Below are 17,243 nucleotides of genomic sequence, written 5' to 3' on the forward strand. Positions count from 1 at the left end.
ACGTTCGATAACAGTTGGAATTCGATTTCGACGCGAAAGAAACAGTAATGGTAATTCGTTTCGAATTTTGATTTCCAATAATTTCTCAAAACTGGTCTCGAAGCACCCGGTGCGTAGACATATCTACGACATGTGCACGATAAATCTTGAAATATATCGACTGCGATCAAGATCGCGCGTTGATCGAAAGCGTACATCGAATAGTCTGTGCGAATCTCCTCTCTCCGTCGTAAAGGATCGACGCAACAGTGTATCGATATACTGATATACCATTATGGTCGGTTCCTTACAGTATGTTTTAAGTTACCAGCTAGTTTCGAAGAAACGCGACTTCGTCTATCGGAAATCGATTTACAAAGACTACTTAGTTGTGAAAGACACGATTGAATCTACAATTCAGAAGGTCGATTTCGATGGGAACGGGATAGGATTTTAATGTTTTCGTAGCCAATCGTTGATCATCGATCGTTCCTTTCACCATGAACGTACAAAGTCAAACATGGATCTATCAAAAAAAAAAAAAAAAAAAATTTATTCTCCGACGTAAAAATTATTATAGATTGTAATATAAAATTTGTCCATAAGCATTATCCTTAATTTGATCTCATTATTTTTTATATTTATTAAATTAAATATATAAGTATATTTATTAAATTAATTTCGTTTTAACCCGCATCCCCCCGAAATCGACCCCCTGGCTACACACCATACACGGAGAAAAGGGTGATACAAAATCTATGTCCAATCGAAACCGACACACACAGATAGAATAAACTGTTGTTTAGTTATTAGTTTAATAGTGATCAGCAATTAATTGCTTCCATCTCGTTTTACGTAGATTAAACAGATATAGGCATCGTAGACACGTAATTGTTATTTTAGTTGTTGTTTCTTATCTGCATTCGTGTTACTTCTTTACAGTTTCATTTGTTCTTTCCTATTTACACTGAGTACATTGCCTCTGTTACGACGGCCTTTAAATCTTATCACTTGTTTTCTAGAACATATCGAAGAAAACATCCCCGAACTTTATCGACGATGCAAGGCGGAAACTCGATCGAGACAACGCGTTCTCGGTCCGATCTTGTACATTTTTCTCCCTTTTTCTATCATCAGGGAATTCTTTTATTATCGTGAGAAAAATCCGCTCTCTTCGCACCACTCCTATCGAATTTCGTGCAAAATATTCTTCCGAGAAAAGTTTTTTCAAAAATATCTCTCTGATCTCGTTCTTCGAGAATCGAGCCAACTAGGAAATCGTCGCTCGACACCTCCGCGACATATTTCTCCACCCACTCGTGCTCTTCTTTTATATTACAAAGATTATTCGGTAATCGCTGACCTCTACTAAATCGTATTTAATAAAACGCTGCGAGTAGCGATGCAAAATTGTACTGTCTTTACAATTACCATTATTAACGCGGTCGGTCGGCCTCGCTTTCCCGAAAATACAAAAATTACACGGCGGAGATCAGCCTTTCTACTTCGTTCCCCTATCTTTTTACCTACAAATATTAACTCTTGCCACCTATCGTTGCGACGTAATAATATATTACACAAGGTCCGCCCTTATCGCCAGACGGACGTTTCTTAATAGATACAGACTATCGCGATTTTATCGATCGACGATCTCCTAGCGAGCTTAGTCGCCAGGCTCTCGATCGTTTTCCACGAGCATCGTTCGTATGAAAGTTCGGGCAAGTTGCTAGGAAGAGGAAGAGAAAACGTACATTAAATGCTGTGCACACGGGGTGACATCGTCGGTTGATGGAAACTCCGTAAAACGGAAGATTAATTCGATTGTTTCGGAGAAAAGTCTCAAATGTGTCGAATAATTCTATTTCTTTCGCTAGATTTTTAAGAACAAAGGTGGATGGTCTGTAATATAATATAAATAATTTTCAAATATTCTTGAGCCAATTTTTGTAAGAATTTTTATTATCTTTTACTTGTTTCTTCTTTTCGTATGGGAAAGGGGTCGCGACAATTTAATCGACACCCCATGCGTCCCAGCTAATATATAAATCTTACAAGTGTTCGTGTGTGTTCAGGTGTATGTGTAGAAGGCATACGAGCATCCCTAAACATTATTTTGGCCGTGAATTTAGAGTGGTTCGAGCGCGAATGGACGATCGCCTGTTCGCCTCTAAAAAAGTACACATATATACCCGCTAATAGAAACGATCCTACGTGTGTAATAGCATCGACACGAAAGAATTTGTTACATATACATATCCGTAGAATATTCGTACATGTACAGGCTGTCACATTTATTTTCACCTCGTTAAATATTCTCTATTATTAACTGTGACACGAAGAATCGTGTGTCAGAAATAAATAATTTTTCTTAGAAACGTTTTCTCGTGACGTTAATAAGAATAAAATATTTAACGGGGATAAAACGAATGAAAGAACCTCTACGCGTAAACGTACCTGTAAAGTTTTAAAAGAGTTCACACGCTTATCGCTTTACGTACACGTATCGCCGACAAAATTTCACTGTATATACAGACGCCACGCTAATCGGTGGCTTTGATCGGGGGTTAATTAAACGCACGAGTCCACGAAGAGGTCAAGATTCACCCTTCGAGCGTGGTTCGCCACGCGTTTCCCACGAACCTGCTTGCAAACCACGTTCGAGAAGTCCTGACGTCAATCATTCTCATAACATTCCATGATTTGTTAATAAACTACTTGTGCAAAATTGTGAGTTTGTGTGTTCTAACAATTCGAGTCGATACATACGAATACGATTTTTATTTAAGTAAAGGATTTTTATTTTATTTAATAGTTTTGTATCGTTTCTATTTTAAAGCTATCACAGAGGAATTTTTCTTTTTTCTTCTTTTAATCGACGGCTGTTTAAACGACAGGACTCCATAGGTTTATTTATCACGGATATATTTACAAGTACAAGACACCAAGAACAAGGGACACGCAGAACATTAAATAGACGATCATAAATCGATCAACGATCGAGCACTCGCATTTTGTCTTTTTTTTTTCTTCTCATTTTTCTTCTTTATTCTTTCCTTTTTCCGTGAATTCATCGTTTGCACTTGACTTTGTTCTAATCTCGTCTAGAAACATAGATCGTCCCGGTAAGAAAAATTCGAGAGGCGTTCCGTTCGAGCGAAAAGGTGTTTCCACGGTTCGAAGTATTTCAGAGTCTGCTACATGATTCGGGGACTCGTATTCGATGATTCGAACGCGAGAAAGAGACAAGTGAGTCGAACGAGCGAGAGTTCTGCGAGTAAAACCATGCCGTCGAGATATTTCGTTTTAAAAAAAATATATCCTCGCGCGATGCGTCCGAAGAGGCTAGATCGTCTTCCTAAATCGAGAAGTGCCGGATCGTTGAGCCTAGTATTTATATATACTAAAGTACCAGCTATTTTTTTCATTTTTTTTTTATCCTTTATTAATATGTATGTATAATTTATATGTATATATACGTACGTGTATAGAGAGAGAAAGAGTAAAAACGAGCTTCGCCCGTCCGCGCGAGAACGAACGCAACCACGTAACGCAAAAAAGGAAACATCGAGACGGGCGCGAGCTTTATTTTCTCGGTGTCAAGGGTTTTCTGAGAATGTAACAGATTTTTCTTCTCTTTTCTTTCTTACAGTCTAGCTCGAGAATGGAAGATTAGCGAGGGGAGAATGAGGAATTCAAAGTGACGAAAAAAAAAAAAAAAAGAGAAAATACTAGAATCAGAAAATGCGTACATAAGGGTACAACTTCCACAGCTCGACGCTCGTCTTAACACCCACGCGATTGCTAACCCTAAAAAATACGTGCCTGCCCATTGAAAAAATGTTCGTCCTCGAATAATTTTTAAGTACGTACCCTACACGATTAAAACCTTAGAACCTTAACGATTTTTTGTTTACCTTAGATCGAGCTCTATTCTACTATTTACAACAACACGATTGAGGTCTTTTTGTGTTTGTGCCTGCCTGTTTCTCCCTTCGTTTCTATCTCTTTCGCTCTTTTTTTCTTTCATTTTTCGATGCATACCCTTCGTCATCGAGGGAATATCGAAGTGTCCTCTTCTTCTTCTCTTTTCTCTTCTCTGTAACTCCTTTCTTTCTTTTCTTTCTTCTTCCGTTATCGCTAATTGTGAAAAGGCTTCGGGCTACTTTCAAGGTACGCGAATTCTCGAGGTTACACGCTAATATTTACACGCTTACGAGTGCTAACAGTGTGCTCGCCGTCGAGTTTCCAAAGTCACTATAGCGATTCTATTTCCTCGACGGTTGCCATTTCCTTTTTACAGATATTACACGCACGTGACGAACTATTCTTCTCTCATTCGAATTTCTTTCTCTGCCCTGTCACTCTGCTAGAGAGTTGGAAAGTACGAGAGACGTCCGAAGAATTCTCCGAAAAGTATTTTATTTCTAATTGAATCATTATTTCTAATTGAATAATTGATATGTGAAATGAAAATTGTTACAACGAATCAATGGTCATTTTTATGAAAGAAAACGTTGTTGGAACTATTTAGGAGTAGTTGTACGTGGATGCGGATATAATCGGCAGATGTTGAAATTTACACGCGTTTCGAAAAATTCTTTGAACGTCTACGAATCTAGAACGAGACCGGAATTGAACAACGCGAACAAAGCGATGGGGTCGATGGCGATTCCTCCGTTTAACAATGATAAACTGGCAGTGCTGATGCGAAAACTGTACTCCCAGGGAAGAACTACGATCGGTAAAGTCCTCTTTAGAATGAGATACGCTGTAAATGTGGCACGTGCAAATGATAATTTACCTTCCCATCTGCTTCTGAACAGACGTGCGTCTGGAAAACTGTTGTCACTGTACAAATCGATTTACCTCGTTCTTCTCTGCGTTCATTCTCTTCTCTCATCGATAAATTCACCACTTCGTATCGCATACAGAGAAACCTTGGAATTTCCAAACGAAATATTCGAATATCGAGGAATCGAATAGCGTTTTTATTTTTAGAAACGTCGAAAAAATGAATATTTTATATCGGATATTGAGAAACTTGGAATTTCCCAAATACAGTAGCCAAATATTTAGAAATCGGTTAGCGTTCTTATTTTCAAAAATGTTTAAAACGTCAAAATGTTATATCGAATATTCTGGACAACTTTAGAATCTTTCGGATACTGTGTTCAAATATTTAGAAATCGAATAATCGTGTTCTCGTTGTTGGAAATATTCCAGAAATGAAATAAATTATATTTTAATCTTTGTGCCGCATACATCACACTGGCATCATTTCCATTTCCATCTTGCTTTTACTATCAGTCATAAACGTTCTTCGTCATTTATTTCTACATCGTTTACATCTACATATACGATAACGATTTCTTCCTCCTCGACCCGTTTAACGCATTATCTCGAAATCCATGCAGAATAGAACGAGGAAAATCGCGCTTAAACTCGTTTTCTAGGACCCCACGACTGCCCATTCTGTGCTTTCGATCTTCGACTTATGCTTGGTACTCGTTCTTAGATCAGATTTTAGTTTGTTTACGATGGAAACGTGCTAGAGACACCGAGAGGATTAAATCAAGCGTTTCTCTTGCTACAAGAGATTTATGTTTTAAAGGGTTCTCTTATTTTTATCGCGTAAAGTCTCCACGTCTACGTATCGTTTCTCTTATGCTAAAATTACAATATGTCCAAGTGTCCAACTTTATAACGTAATTTAAAATCATTTGATTATACGTTCAGTTCAGAACTTGTCTAATATATTTTGATTCTATTCGAAGACACTAGTCTTCGCAATAAATGAAAAGATTTAGAAGCTTCTTCTTCAAATATTTTTATTATCCACGACAGTAAATATCAGTTGTCCGTAAAATTTTGAATCAATTTTAGGAATATTTTTGATAGTTTGAATTCTTTCACGATTATTAATACTAATAGCTTCATTTTACATTTTATTTCGAAATCTCGTTATACTGGAGAAGATAAATATTATTATTCGTTTAAACAAACTAAAATTTTAATAATTAAATTAATCACGTATCGACGGTATCGACATAAGAGGAACGATAGCAAGATTAATCCGTAACGATCCTACAAAGAGAAAAATGCGACTTTACAGTACGATGAATCTACTCGAACAATCCAAAACTACTCGCAGTCGCAGGGTTCTCTAGAATTTGTTTACTAAATAGATTGTTTCGTTTTCCGTGCCCTGTACTATCGATTACTTGCACTTAACTTCCAAATGTGTATCTTGTGTTCCCGTCTATGCTACTCTCGTGTATTTTTTATGCTTAGAATTGAACCGACGTGTGTTTGTGAATGTGTGTTTGTGTTATAATATATCGTAAACGCAATATATTAAGGCCTCTTAGTTACTAACGACAGGTCGTCACGTTTATCATCTTCCGCTACGACGCTACAACGATACGAAGACGGCGACAGAATTTCCTGCTTCTCTCCCCTTCTTATTCCCTTCTGTCGTCCCTCAACGAAAAAAAAAAAAGAAAAAAATACGCTCGGCTATTCATTGTACACGCGAAAGTCGAAAAGTGCTTAGCTTTCTAATCTTGGTTTCTCCCTTTTCCCGTATTTCGTATCAAGGGACAAAAATCGTTCGAGAGAAAGGACGCGAAATCTGCGTCACTCTTGTCTCGTCTCTTGGCCACCAAGAATCTGGTGTGTGCGTGTTGTGGACCAATTGTGGATTAATTGTGGACCAATTAATTGCAGGGATCTCAGAGAGACACGCCAGTCGATCGTCTTACTAGTGTGGGGACAATGACGTTATATCGTATTTTATACATATTTATATTTTAAATTATATTTTATATATTTTATAATATAGCGGTTCTCTTTAAATTTTCTTTTTTTTTTTTTTTTTAATTTACAAAGGTGCCTCTTATAACGCCCTTTCGAGGTTTCATACTTGATTCAAACTTCACAGGCTTCGTTGGAAATTATTCATTGGAAGCGAGTTTGAGGATCCAATACTGTCATAGTGATCTTGAGTAAAAGTGGTGAAGTGTTCGGTTGATGTGAGGAGGATTCAAGGGAAGGTTCAAGGAACTATAAAACGTGTTTTAAGTACAGCCCTAATTTCTAGTTTATTTATTTGAACGTCGTGTGGCTGACTGTCATGGAATTAGGTAATAGACTGGCGTCTTGGCAGTTTTTGTATCCTCGTATCGTTACTAACCGACTGGATGTGTCTCTTCGAGCAGAAACGAAAGTAGCTGAAAGCAAAGCTGAGCTGAATCCGGTGCCATGGTTTGTCGAAGGAAAGAACGGTGCGGGTGTAAAACCTGCGAAAGAGACGTGTTCCAACCGACAGTGCTAGAGACAGAGAACTGAAAATAAAAAATAGAAAGAGGCAGAGAAAATGAAAAAGGGTGGAGAAAGGAAACTAGGTAAAAAGAAAAAAAGAATAATGACGTGCCAAATCGGAGACAAGAGACCCACCGTTTTGCAGTCGTCTTTTTTTACTAGTTTTTCTTTCTTTTTTAATCCGTAGCAACTTTATTGTTTGGTGCATCACGTGCCAGCCACTTTCCATAACGAAGGCATATTTGCTAGTGTGAAGTATACGTGGATTTTTTTTTCTTGTCGCTTAATTGTCTAATATCGTCATTATCTGATAACGTAGGTATTTTACGACTTATGAATTATCACCTAGCCTCCAGTTATTATTCATTTATGTTCCGTCGTTCTCCTTGCGATCGAGAACCAACAAAACATGCCATTCCATTAATTTTCCAAAAAATGTTTGTTCCTGTTACATACGTGTACGTGTATTTGTGTGTTTATGTACTATATACTTGTATGTGTGTGTAATAACGCGAAGAGAGTAATGTATCTCTATGTATCGTTCTTTGTTTTTTCTTTCTTTTTATTCTTCTCTCTTCGATGTGTTTTCAAATTTCCCTCCTTTTTTAATTATCATTTTTCTTCTTTTCTTTTTCGTTTGTTTGCTACTTCGTTTTTTTTTTTTTTTTTGTCGCCTGCTTTCTTTATCCCGAGGTGTATATCGTTAAATGCCCAACTGACCAGCTACAGTGAGCTACGTATTTACAAATCTTGTTTAAGTAATCGTCTATGTATTATCTGTAAATTTTTTTCTCATTTAATAGGAAACATTAAATTTCACGCGCTCACACTCGCTCCATTCCCTTTCATTCCCTCGGGTACACGCGCACACACTCAAACGTACACTCAAACTTTCCCTTCGTTTCTTTCTCCGCTATCTTCTCACACTCCTTTCATCCCCACGCTTCCTCTTGTAATTAATCAAATTGCAAATCGGACCGTTGCGAAACTTGGACGGAACCACGGTGTTCCTCTTTCACCACTTATCGCTTAGAAAGGGTCCTGGATAAATCCCTACCCTTTCTTCACTCACTTCTTTCCTTTCTTTCGTTTCTTTTTTCTTTTATCCTAACCAATCGCTTGAAAGCGTTCTCGCACTTTCCATCGGCGAGAACGAGCGTTCCACGAGACTGACAAGTAAAATTCGCGGAAGTGAAGCCTAGAGTTTTTCGTGAATCGTTCAAAAGGCTGTTAAAAGATAAAAGAGCATTGGGTCCAGACGTAAAAGTCCGCGATAAAACAAGGTGAACCTTTTTTACATTGGCACGCATCAAACAAAAATGGTTAAAGAGCTCTCTGGAATAGGAGTCTATGGATTTATGACAAATATGTTTGATGTTTGATAAATATCGAGTATATTTCTTAAGCTACAGATTGAATCGTTATGAGATTTTTTTAATTTTTTCTTATAAATATGAAAATAGGAAAGTGGCTAACATTGAGAGACTAAAATTTCTAATATAATTCATCCAACCCATCGTTTCGTTTTATGAGTCCTTTTTCCAGAAGTCACTTCAATTGTGTTTCGAAAGTGGAAAGCTAGATTTATAATCGTTGAATAATTAAAATATCAGTCTCGAGGAAATCTCACCCTTTGTACCCCACGATTTCTTCAATTACAATCGATCGCTAACACTAGTATGCTTTTCCAATCGAACAATTTAAAATACAATATTTCGTTTCTAAAGGAAAAGGATTCTAAATGTATTTGTGAATTTATTTATTCAGTAACCTTCTGTTCTCTTTTCATTTTCTAATTTTAGATACACAACGTTTTTTCCATATCTTATTCGGAGAGCAATTTTCACGCTATCAACATCACTGTAGCAGAATACAAAGAGTAAGAATGAAAGAAAAGATCTAAGAGGAACATCACTGTCCGTCCAAATATTCGTAGTATGAGGGATTTGTTTTAATTTCCACCGTTTCTAATTAAGGCGACATCGTTTCGCTGCGTATAATCATTTCACACTTAAACAACAAAGAGGCGACTTTTTACGTTTCATAGACTCATCATCTTACGTAGCTACTGTATGTAGCTATTGTTGCTTGTCTGCGATTAGACACGACGAAAATTTCGCATTCCGCGGGCCACGTTTGCTGGTCTCTGATTGTGGTGATTTAGTTTATGAACTAGTAATATATATGTACACGGTGAACGCGATGACGTATTTACATATGACGAGAAGAAGAGCTTCAGCTAGCCGAAACGATCAGACCGACATTGTTTAAATTCTACAAAACCAGAAAACTTCCACGAAGAAAGGGTACAAGATCGCAACATTTTCAATATCGTCTCCGAACATTTAGTACACGCCTGGGCAAATCGCGATCGCGCGTTTAAACATTAACTTCATTATATATTTAATAGACTATGTTCGCTTTTATTTCCTGTACATCTATTGTTTGCAGAGAGTAGATGGTTTCGATTTGAATATTTTTTCCCTTGCAAAACCTCGATTAAACGTACACACTTCTATTGCTCCGAATCGTAAAAACGACGGTCTTGATCGATCGTTCAAAAAGAAATGCATGTCTTTTTTTCGTGTCTCAGGAGAAGCAGCTGTTTCTCGTTCTCGTTAAAATTCTCTCCCTAAAACCGACCGTTTCCTTCTCTATATTAACTCCCTTTTCGCCAAGGGTTACTTAAACGATAATCGTTACGTGTTTTTTTGTATTTATTCGTGATCACGCGAATAAATGGTTTTATAGTAGAAATTAGTTGAGTTTGCGTAAAAAAGAGAACACATGCGTTGCTTTCTCGTCTTTGTCGCCCATAATAATAAAAAACGAGCTTCCAATTAATTTTTTTTCTGCTACTAACGCTAAATCGCTACCTAAAAGTCCTTACGGTAATTCTCGTGAAAATCTACTGGCTACCTAAGTTTCCTTAAAGTAAAATCACACTCAGAACGTAATTATGTATACCGCGCGCTCGTCCGGCCTCAGAGTGCGTTTGAATTCATGGTATAATGGTAATTGTTAACTACTAATGGTACTACAAACACTTTCGACGTGATCTGAACAACGATTACTTTGTCCTGGCCAAGACGTAAAACTTTCTTGTTAGGACAATTACAATAATCGATCGTAACACACGAACAACGTGCTTATACGTAAGAAGAACGAAACTAAGTAATTCAAACGCAATCAGATTCGGAAAGTAGAACGGACATTCTAATTCTACACTCCGGAGGCCGTAAGCGACCATTCACGTCTAAAAAGAATGAAAAAACCAAAGCGAGATCTCGCACGGAAGCGCTCTAACATAAAGTTCGTGGTAAATTAAACTAGAACGTCTATTTATCTATACACCAAAGACGACTCTGTGGACAACGTTGAACAAATCCTTCTTCTTCGATTCTTTTTAGGGATCGCTTCTTCCATTCAAACGCTGTGTTCTTCGCTCCTTAAGCTCTCCTTCAGTTCACGAATACCGTCGTGATCGCCACGATTCGTCGGCAGTGCATTTATTTATTGGAATAAAATCGCGTGCGATCCGCCACACGCGAATCCAGCGTCGTATCTTCTAGAAATGCACGCGATTCCTAATTACCTTCGGATCAAGGTGGCTTCTCTAATTACCAGAGAGGAGCGACGTCGTCCCATTTTTACAAACAACGACCTAACTATAGTAGAATATCTCTTAATGGAGAACGACGCCGTGAAACGATGAGAACCTCATTTCGAATTCTCATTTAAAAAACCTATCTTTCACTTTGATAGAGATCACCACGGATCGAAGGATCTCTGCTGTTCGTAACTCGCTAAATAAACTAAATGTTCGCAGCGACTGATACGGAAGCTAGAGCCCAGCTTTCGCGTGTCCACTGCACTTCAGCAAACGGAAGTTCGCTCTTCGCCGCGAATATCTCGGCCAACAGGTGTTGTATCTTCTTAAAAGAGTCCTCGGCTGTTTGCAGATCAACGCGAGGATCTAATTCTAGATCGTAGTCCATGGACGCGATCGTTGAATCGATCGAACATCAGGATTCATCGAGATCATCGAATACAATACTCATAGATCATGGTTCTCTTCGCTATCCATAACTTTCTTCCTTTTATTCGAGCATGTCAAATCGTCGATGTCCTTAAACTATATGGTCCTCAACCCATAACGAACGATTTATATCAGAGTTCTTGAAACATTCCGCCCAAATAAAGGACTCCTAGCGTAACAGAGAACTATGTCTACTTCTTTGAAACTTCGAATGATTTCTCTAAGATCCAATCCCAATTTTGTTCAAGACACATCCCGTTTGGAGTCAAGATTCGCGTCGCAATGCGTCATGCAAAGTTTTGAAAATCCTGACTCTGTCCATGATTCGCGACTCTGCTTCTTCCGTCTTCGCCTTACATGCAGCTTCTCGCTCGAGTTCTCCTTTCTCCGACGAAGTAGTTCGGTCGTGTGTGCGCCATCTCAAAAGGACACGCTAATTACAAACGCTTACGAACCGATTTTAATACATCCTAAGGGTGGCGCTGAGCGTTTCGTTGAAAAATTCAGGAACGAAAGGGGCCATCGATCGATCCTATGGATCGTGTTTCATCCTCTTGCGAACACGGTTCTCCTCATCCACGATTCCGCTTCAGCAGGTACAAGGTAAACTGGAGTACTCGCGAAGTACTCTGAAACGCTTCTTTTCGCTTCTCAAATTTACCGATGGAGAAACCGTGTAAAATATATATATATATATATATATATATATTTATTTATTTATATATGTATATATATATATATATTTATTTATTTATTTATATATGTATATATGTATATATATATATATTTATATATGTATATATATATATATATATATATATATATATATATACATTACACATGATTATTCATGGAATAATTAGTCGAATACGTTCGACGAAGGAGCAATCGATCCTGGTCACCTTTCTCCCGTTTTAATCGATCGTTGGAAACGCGCCACAGCGGTCGTGTTTTACATGTGTTCATGTACATTAATGATAGAAGCGTGTAAAATCTAAAAAGAAAAGAAAATAAAAGAAGACTGGCCCGTCTTTTCGACCCTCCCTTACAAACTACGTATACGTCCTCCTTTTCTTTCGTCTTTTCTTCTCTAGTTGACCAAACTCCAATCCCTCGAAACTGATTCACCTTCTTCTTTTCTCTTCTTCTTCCTCTTCTTCTTCTGTGTATCAATCCTTCGACTGTGCTCTTCGTATCGTGCGCCTTTGTATTTCGGTATATTTTCTTTTTCCCTAGGCTCCCTCTCGTATGTATACAGCGGTATGTATAATATATATTTATAGATATCTATATACATACACGTGTCTATGTATATACATATCAGCTAGTCGAAAATTGAGGCTTCAGCGCTCGGCAGTCTATTGTCTCTCTTGGCTCTTCTTTTTCTCCTTTCTTCCCATCTTCTTTCTCCGAATTCGCTTTTCTCCCTTTTCTTCGCCCTTTTTCCAGCCTGTTTCCTCTTCTTCGTTCCATCCTTGTCTCACTTTGTCCATCTCTTTTCCTCGTCCTTTCTCACTCTTCTTCTCCAGGCTGTCGAAAATTCTTCAACATCTGTCTTCCAGCGAAGCGAATGCTCGGCCGCGCGTTCGTCATCAGCTTTCGCGATTTCGGAGAAGATTTTTATTCCCACTGGTGAGGAGAGGGTGGCAATTCCGAGGGATGAGCCACCGTGGAGCTGCAAGTCGTACGAACAGATCATTAGTGCTTGCCATTTTAAAGAAAACAAGTCTTTTTTTATGTTTTTTTTTTGTTCGTTCGTTTTATCTTTTTTATTTCGTACTTTTTCTTTTTATCGTTCATGTGCTTTTTTTCGATCGTTACTCGGGGGTGTGTATATTCTCTCAAGTGAGACTTGCGGGAGAAACAGAGGTGTATAGCTACTTTTTCAAATCTCCGGCTATCTGTGCCGTGTTCCGAACGAAACACGCCGGACTAGGGACTTGGTAAAATAAGGAAAAAACAGCGTTTTCTTTATAAACATCGTTACAAACATCTTCTTCGTCCTCTTCGTGCATTTTAGAGCAGCTTTACTAAGCCCCACAGTCAAGGGTATCTTCGAGCCAAGATCAACGAGTCGTGCCCACGAATTCTTTTTATCTTCTGCAACTTTGACAACACAACACTAATTATAACATACAGTTTCACATCTTCAGATCGATCCCATTTCCTGCGATTCATCTACGCGGTTCATAACGTAAAACCGACTACGTGTATCGATGGCTCGACGATACCCTCACGCGCAGAGATTTGAACACTAAGATCGGTACACGACGAAAGTGCAAAGTGCTCCTCGCTATTAGAAAGGATTTTTCTTTTTACGTGGGCAATCGTCGAAAGCATTCGTTCAAACGGCACTTCGAGTTTCGTCGGCTAAACAATCGGACAAAGGGATGACATATGGTGGTAAAAAGGGATGGGGGCAGCATATCGTCAACGAGTGGCAGCAGTGCGTCTCGAAAGTGTCGAAATACAATCGGTGAGAGGATGTAACAACGTAAAAACTCAACTAGAGTTACGGTAGATCGTATAGTGGTGTGATGAAAAAAAAAAAAAAGGAAATGATACAAAATAAAAGTAGAAAAATGAAAAGAACAAAAAAAAAGAGAGAAAACGGATATGGCAAACTAAAATACATTCCACAACGATTGGCCCGAAGAAAGGGATTTTTCTGAAAACAAAAGAATCGACTCTCGAAATCTTTGAGAATTCGTGATTCTTCTAGAAAATGAATTAACTACGGGATTCGTAGACTATATTTTCATTTTTCTACCGTGTGTCTCAAGCGTGTATCATACTGCTTTACTTCTACGAATTACGTATGCGTTAATTAATGTCGTTTTTATGTACTGTATTACTCGATGAATGAACGGAAGAAGTGCGAACACGGTCGAATAAATTCGCTATGGCAGCTATGGGTCCAAAACTACCAGCGGACCGCGTCGTTCATCGACTTCTCGATACTCTCGACCGAGGAAACGCTCTGCGTTCTCGTGACGATCGATTCGAAGAGTCGCGTGGACATTTCGTATCGGATAAATCGTTCTTTGTCACGCTCTTTTTCTCATCTTCTGTCATCGGAACTGTATCGTAACGCGCGAGCGGCGTTTGAATTTGTCACTGTGTAAACTTCGATTGTTACTTTCGGAACCGTTTCAGTCCGTGAACAAGATATCCAAATAGCTCGCGAGACTCGACTCTTCAAATTTTACGTTGCCGGGAAGACAACGGATAAAAGGGAGATGCAACCGACAGGTCTGGAGTTGAACAACAGAATAAAAACGCTTCATCTGATTTCCATGCAGCTGTCAGCATATGTGACAGCCGGCCGTTAATCACGATTCTATATCGTTATTCTTTTTCTTCTTCGATACTTCATACGAGACTCTCACAAGCCAAATTAATCAACTTCGCTGTTTGGAAATTTCTCTATTTCGTTACAACAAATACTCGATTAATACTTCATTCTTGAAAGTCAATACTCACTTCTGTAAGTTCATTTATCAAGAAGAACGTTTAACCGTAGAATTATACGCATTTATGAAATATTTTAATACACAAGAATATACAGAGTGTACGTAATATGCAAAACCATATAATATTTTTAATGTTACTGTACTTCTAGGTATAATATTTAGACGGTAAAAAAACAAAATTTCATAGTAGTATGAATCTACGTAAAGATCCACGATCTGAAGATAGTGTAAATAATATAAAATTAAAAGAGAAAAGCGGTAGCAAAGATTTTGCAACGTCGTTGCCTTTCTCTGTTTTTCAATGTATGCAGTTGATCAATGTGGCTTCTAAATGGCTCATACATTCTCACTAAGATTCTCGAAGATATCTCTTTTCTATTATTTTCACGTCTCTCTTTTTAGCTCTCTTTACCCATTTGTCTCGTCCGTTCCTTGCAACGTCTCCCCTTCACGTAGTCGCCGTTTTTTTAGCCACCCTTTAAGCCCGCTCGCAACTTTCTCGCCCGGTTCCTCCCTTTCGATACGCGCGCCTCTAATTTCTGTCTCTGTCACCGGCCATTCGCTTTGCTTTGCCAAGCTCGCGGGAAAAGTCAGTCGTGAAAATAGCACGGAAACAAAAGCGGTCAAAAAGGGAATACGCTACTACTTTTTTTTTCGTTTCTTTGTTTCTCGAATTCACCCTCGGCCACAACTTTTTCGTCTCGTCTCGAAATCGGTGAATCTTCGACCTCCACTGCGTCGAAATTTATTTCTGGGCTTTGAAAAAATGATCCCGTCGCGAGTAGTCGCTTTCTCCGCGGCCGACAGGATAAAAGCGACGCCGCGCGTGTCAGGCTGCAGCTCGTTTGCACGCGAACGTTTTTCGCGTTATTCCCCTCGCCTCCCACCCCCTCCCGGCCTCAAATTTCGTGGAAAACGTGGCTCCATTAGTTTTCAAGTATACACGCGATGAAAGAAGGCAATGCTGAGGAACTTCGCTGCTTTTCTTGTTCACTTTTTTTGTTTATAGTATTTTATTTTATTTATTATCGTTGTTTCTAATAATACTATAATATTCTTGGATCCTTTTTCCTCCATACAAATTATCGTAATGTCGTGAATTCTAAAAAAATTAAATCTAAGATTCATTATTAGACTGTGACTATTAGATATTTCAATATTTTAGACAATTTTGTATATCACGTATATTGTATTTTAGGTATTTATGCAGCTTCAAGTTTCCCATAAATGTAAAAGCCCGCAATCTACTAGTTACTGACATCTCTTCTCTTCGCTATCCAATATTTAGTTGGCCCAATTGTTAAAACTATTAAAAGTTGGTGAATTGAAATTTTGCTTGCAGCTTAAATATTTCGAAAAATATTGCGAAGGATTAAGATTATAATAATGGGACGTGATAAAATTCAAACGACGAATTTGCGCGAGAAGTAAATTATCAACAGAGGACGCTTAGAGATTGGTCGAGCAAACTTTCGAAAAAATGGATGATTTAGCAAAGTTTCCTTGGTTAACTGGAACCGTGGTACACGTAGCTCTCTTGGCAAAGCAAATCCGAGGGTCGACAAAATTTCCGCCGAAATCCATGTCGCGTCCCGGACTTGGCGAAATGACAGTAATGGCTTCGCGGGTCTCCTGCTTCTTAGTTTAGTATCACGTGCACGCGTGCAGTTTGCGCGGCCTCCGCGATACGCAAAAATTCTGTTTTTCAACCTCGCAACATTTCTACCATTGTACCGCACAATCTGCGCAAAATAGAATGGAGATCAAGACAAAAAAAAAAAAGAATCATACACACAACGTACAAAAAACAAAAACGATGGACAAAATCAGTGCAAAAAAAAATGTCTACATTGTGGGTAACGCTGCGGAGAGAGTTTGATCGAAAAGAAAAAGTCACGGAAGATATTGATATTTTAAAAAATCATTTCTCTTCCCCTTTTCTCAATACCCGAATGTTTTGCAAAAAAAAAAGAAAACAAGAAAAAAACACGTAGTTTTGTTGAAAAATATTCAAATCGACTCGAAGATTACGGTCATTGTGCCAACAGCCAGATCACGCCAGGACTTTCAGTCGAAAATTGGTAATTTAAAAGAATTATGGATTTCAAGGATATCAACGAGGATCATTCTTAGATGAGTCAGGAAAATTTTTCTACTCTCCTACTATTTCGATACTATCGAGCAATGTATTGAAGCATTCTCAAGGAAAATATTACGCTATTTTGTGGAATTACTTTTCTAGGATAAAATTGATATTCAGGAAGTTGATTTAGAGGAGAGGATGATGGCAGATGATCTCGATCTACCCAGGTGCATCACGAAAGAGAGTTTCGTTTCCCGTGTCGTTTCTCTTCGTCCCGTTCATCCGATTCTCAATGAATCGCGACACGATCCGTTCAATCGCTTTATTTATTTATTTTTCGAATTCTTTT

General features: G+C 38.4%; 1 protein-coding gene across 2 annotated transcripts in view; it reads right to left on the reverse strand.

The window, feature by feature from the left end:
• Positions 1-7,870: 7,870 nt before the first annotated feature.
• nmo (serine/threonine-protein kinase nemo) overlaps positions 7,871-17,243 on the reverse strand; it is a 222,173-nt gene continuing 212,800 nt past the window's right edge. For both annotated transcript variants that reach the window (XR_011173250.1, XM_069114000.1), the window contains one exon: positions 7,871-13,013. Coding sequence is in view for 1 of the 2 variants with exons in the window: in XM_069114000.1 (XP_068970101.1) it covers positions 12,959-13,013 (55 nt within the window). In the remaining variant the exon portion in view is untranslated. The remainder of the gene's footprint in view (positions 13,014-17,243) is intronic.

The sequence above is a fragment of the Bombus flavifrons genome, chromosome 5 (assembly GCF_040668555.2).
Source record: "Bombus flavifrons isolate JBK064 chromosome 5, iyBomFlav1_principal, whole genome shotgun sequence".
Classification (NCBI taxonomy): Eukaryota; Metazoa; Arthropoda; class Insecta; order Hymenoptera; family Apidae; genus Bombus; species Bombus flavifrons.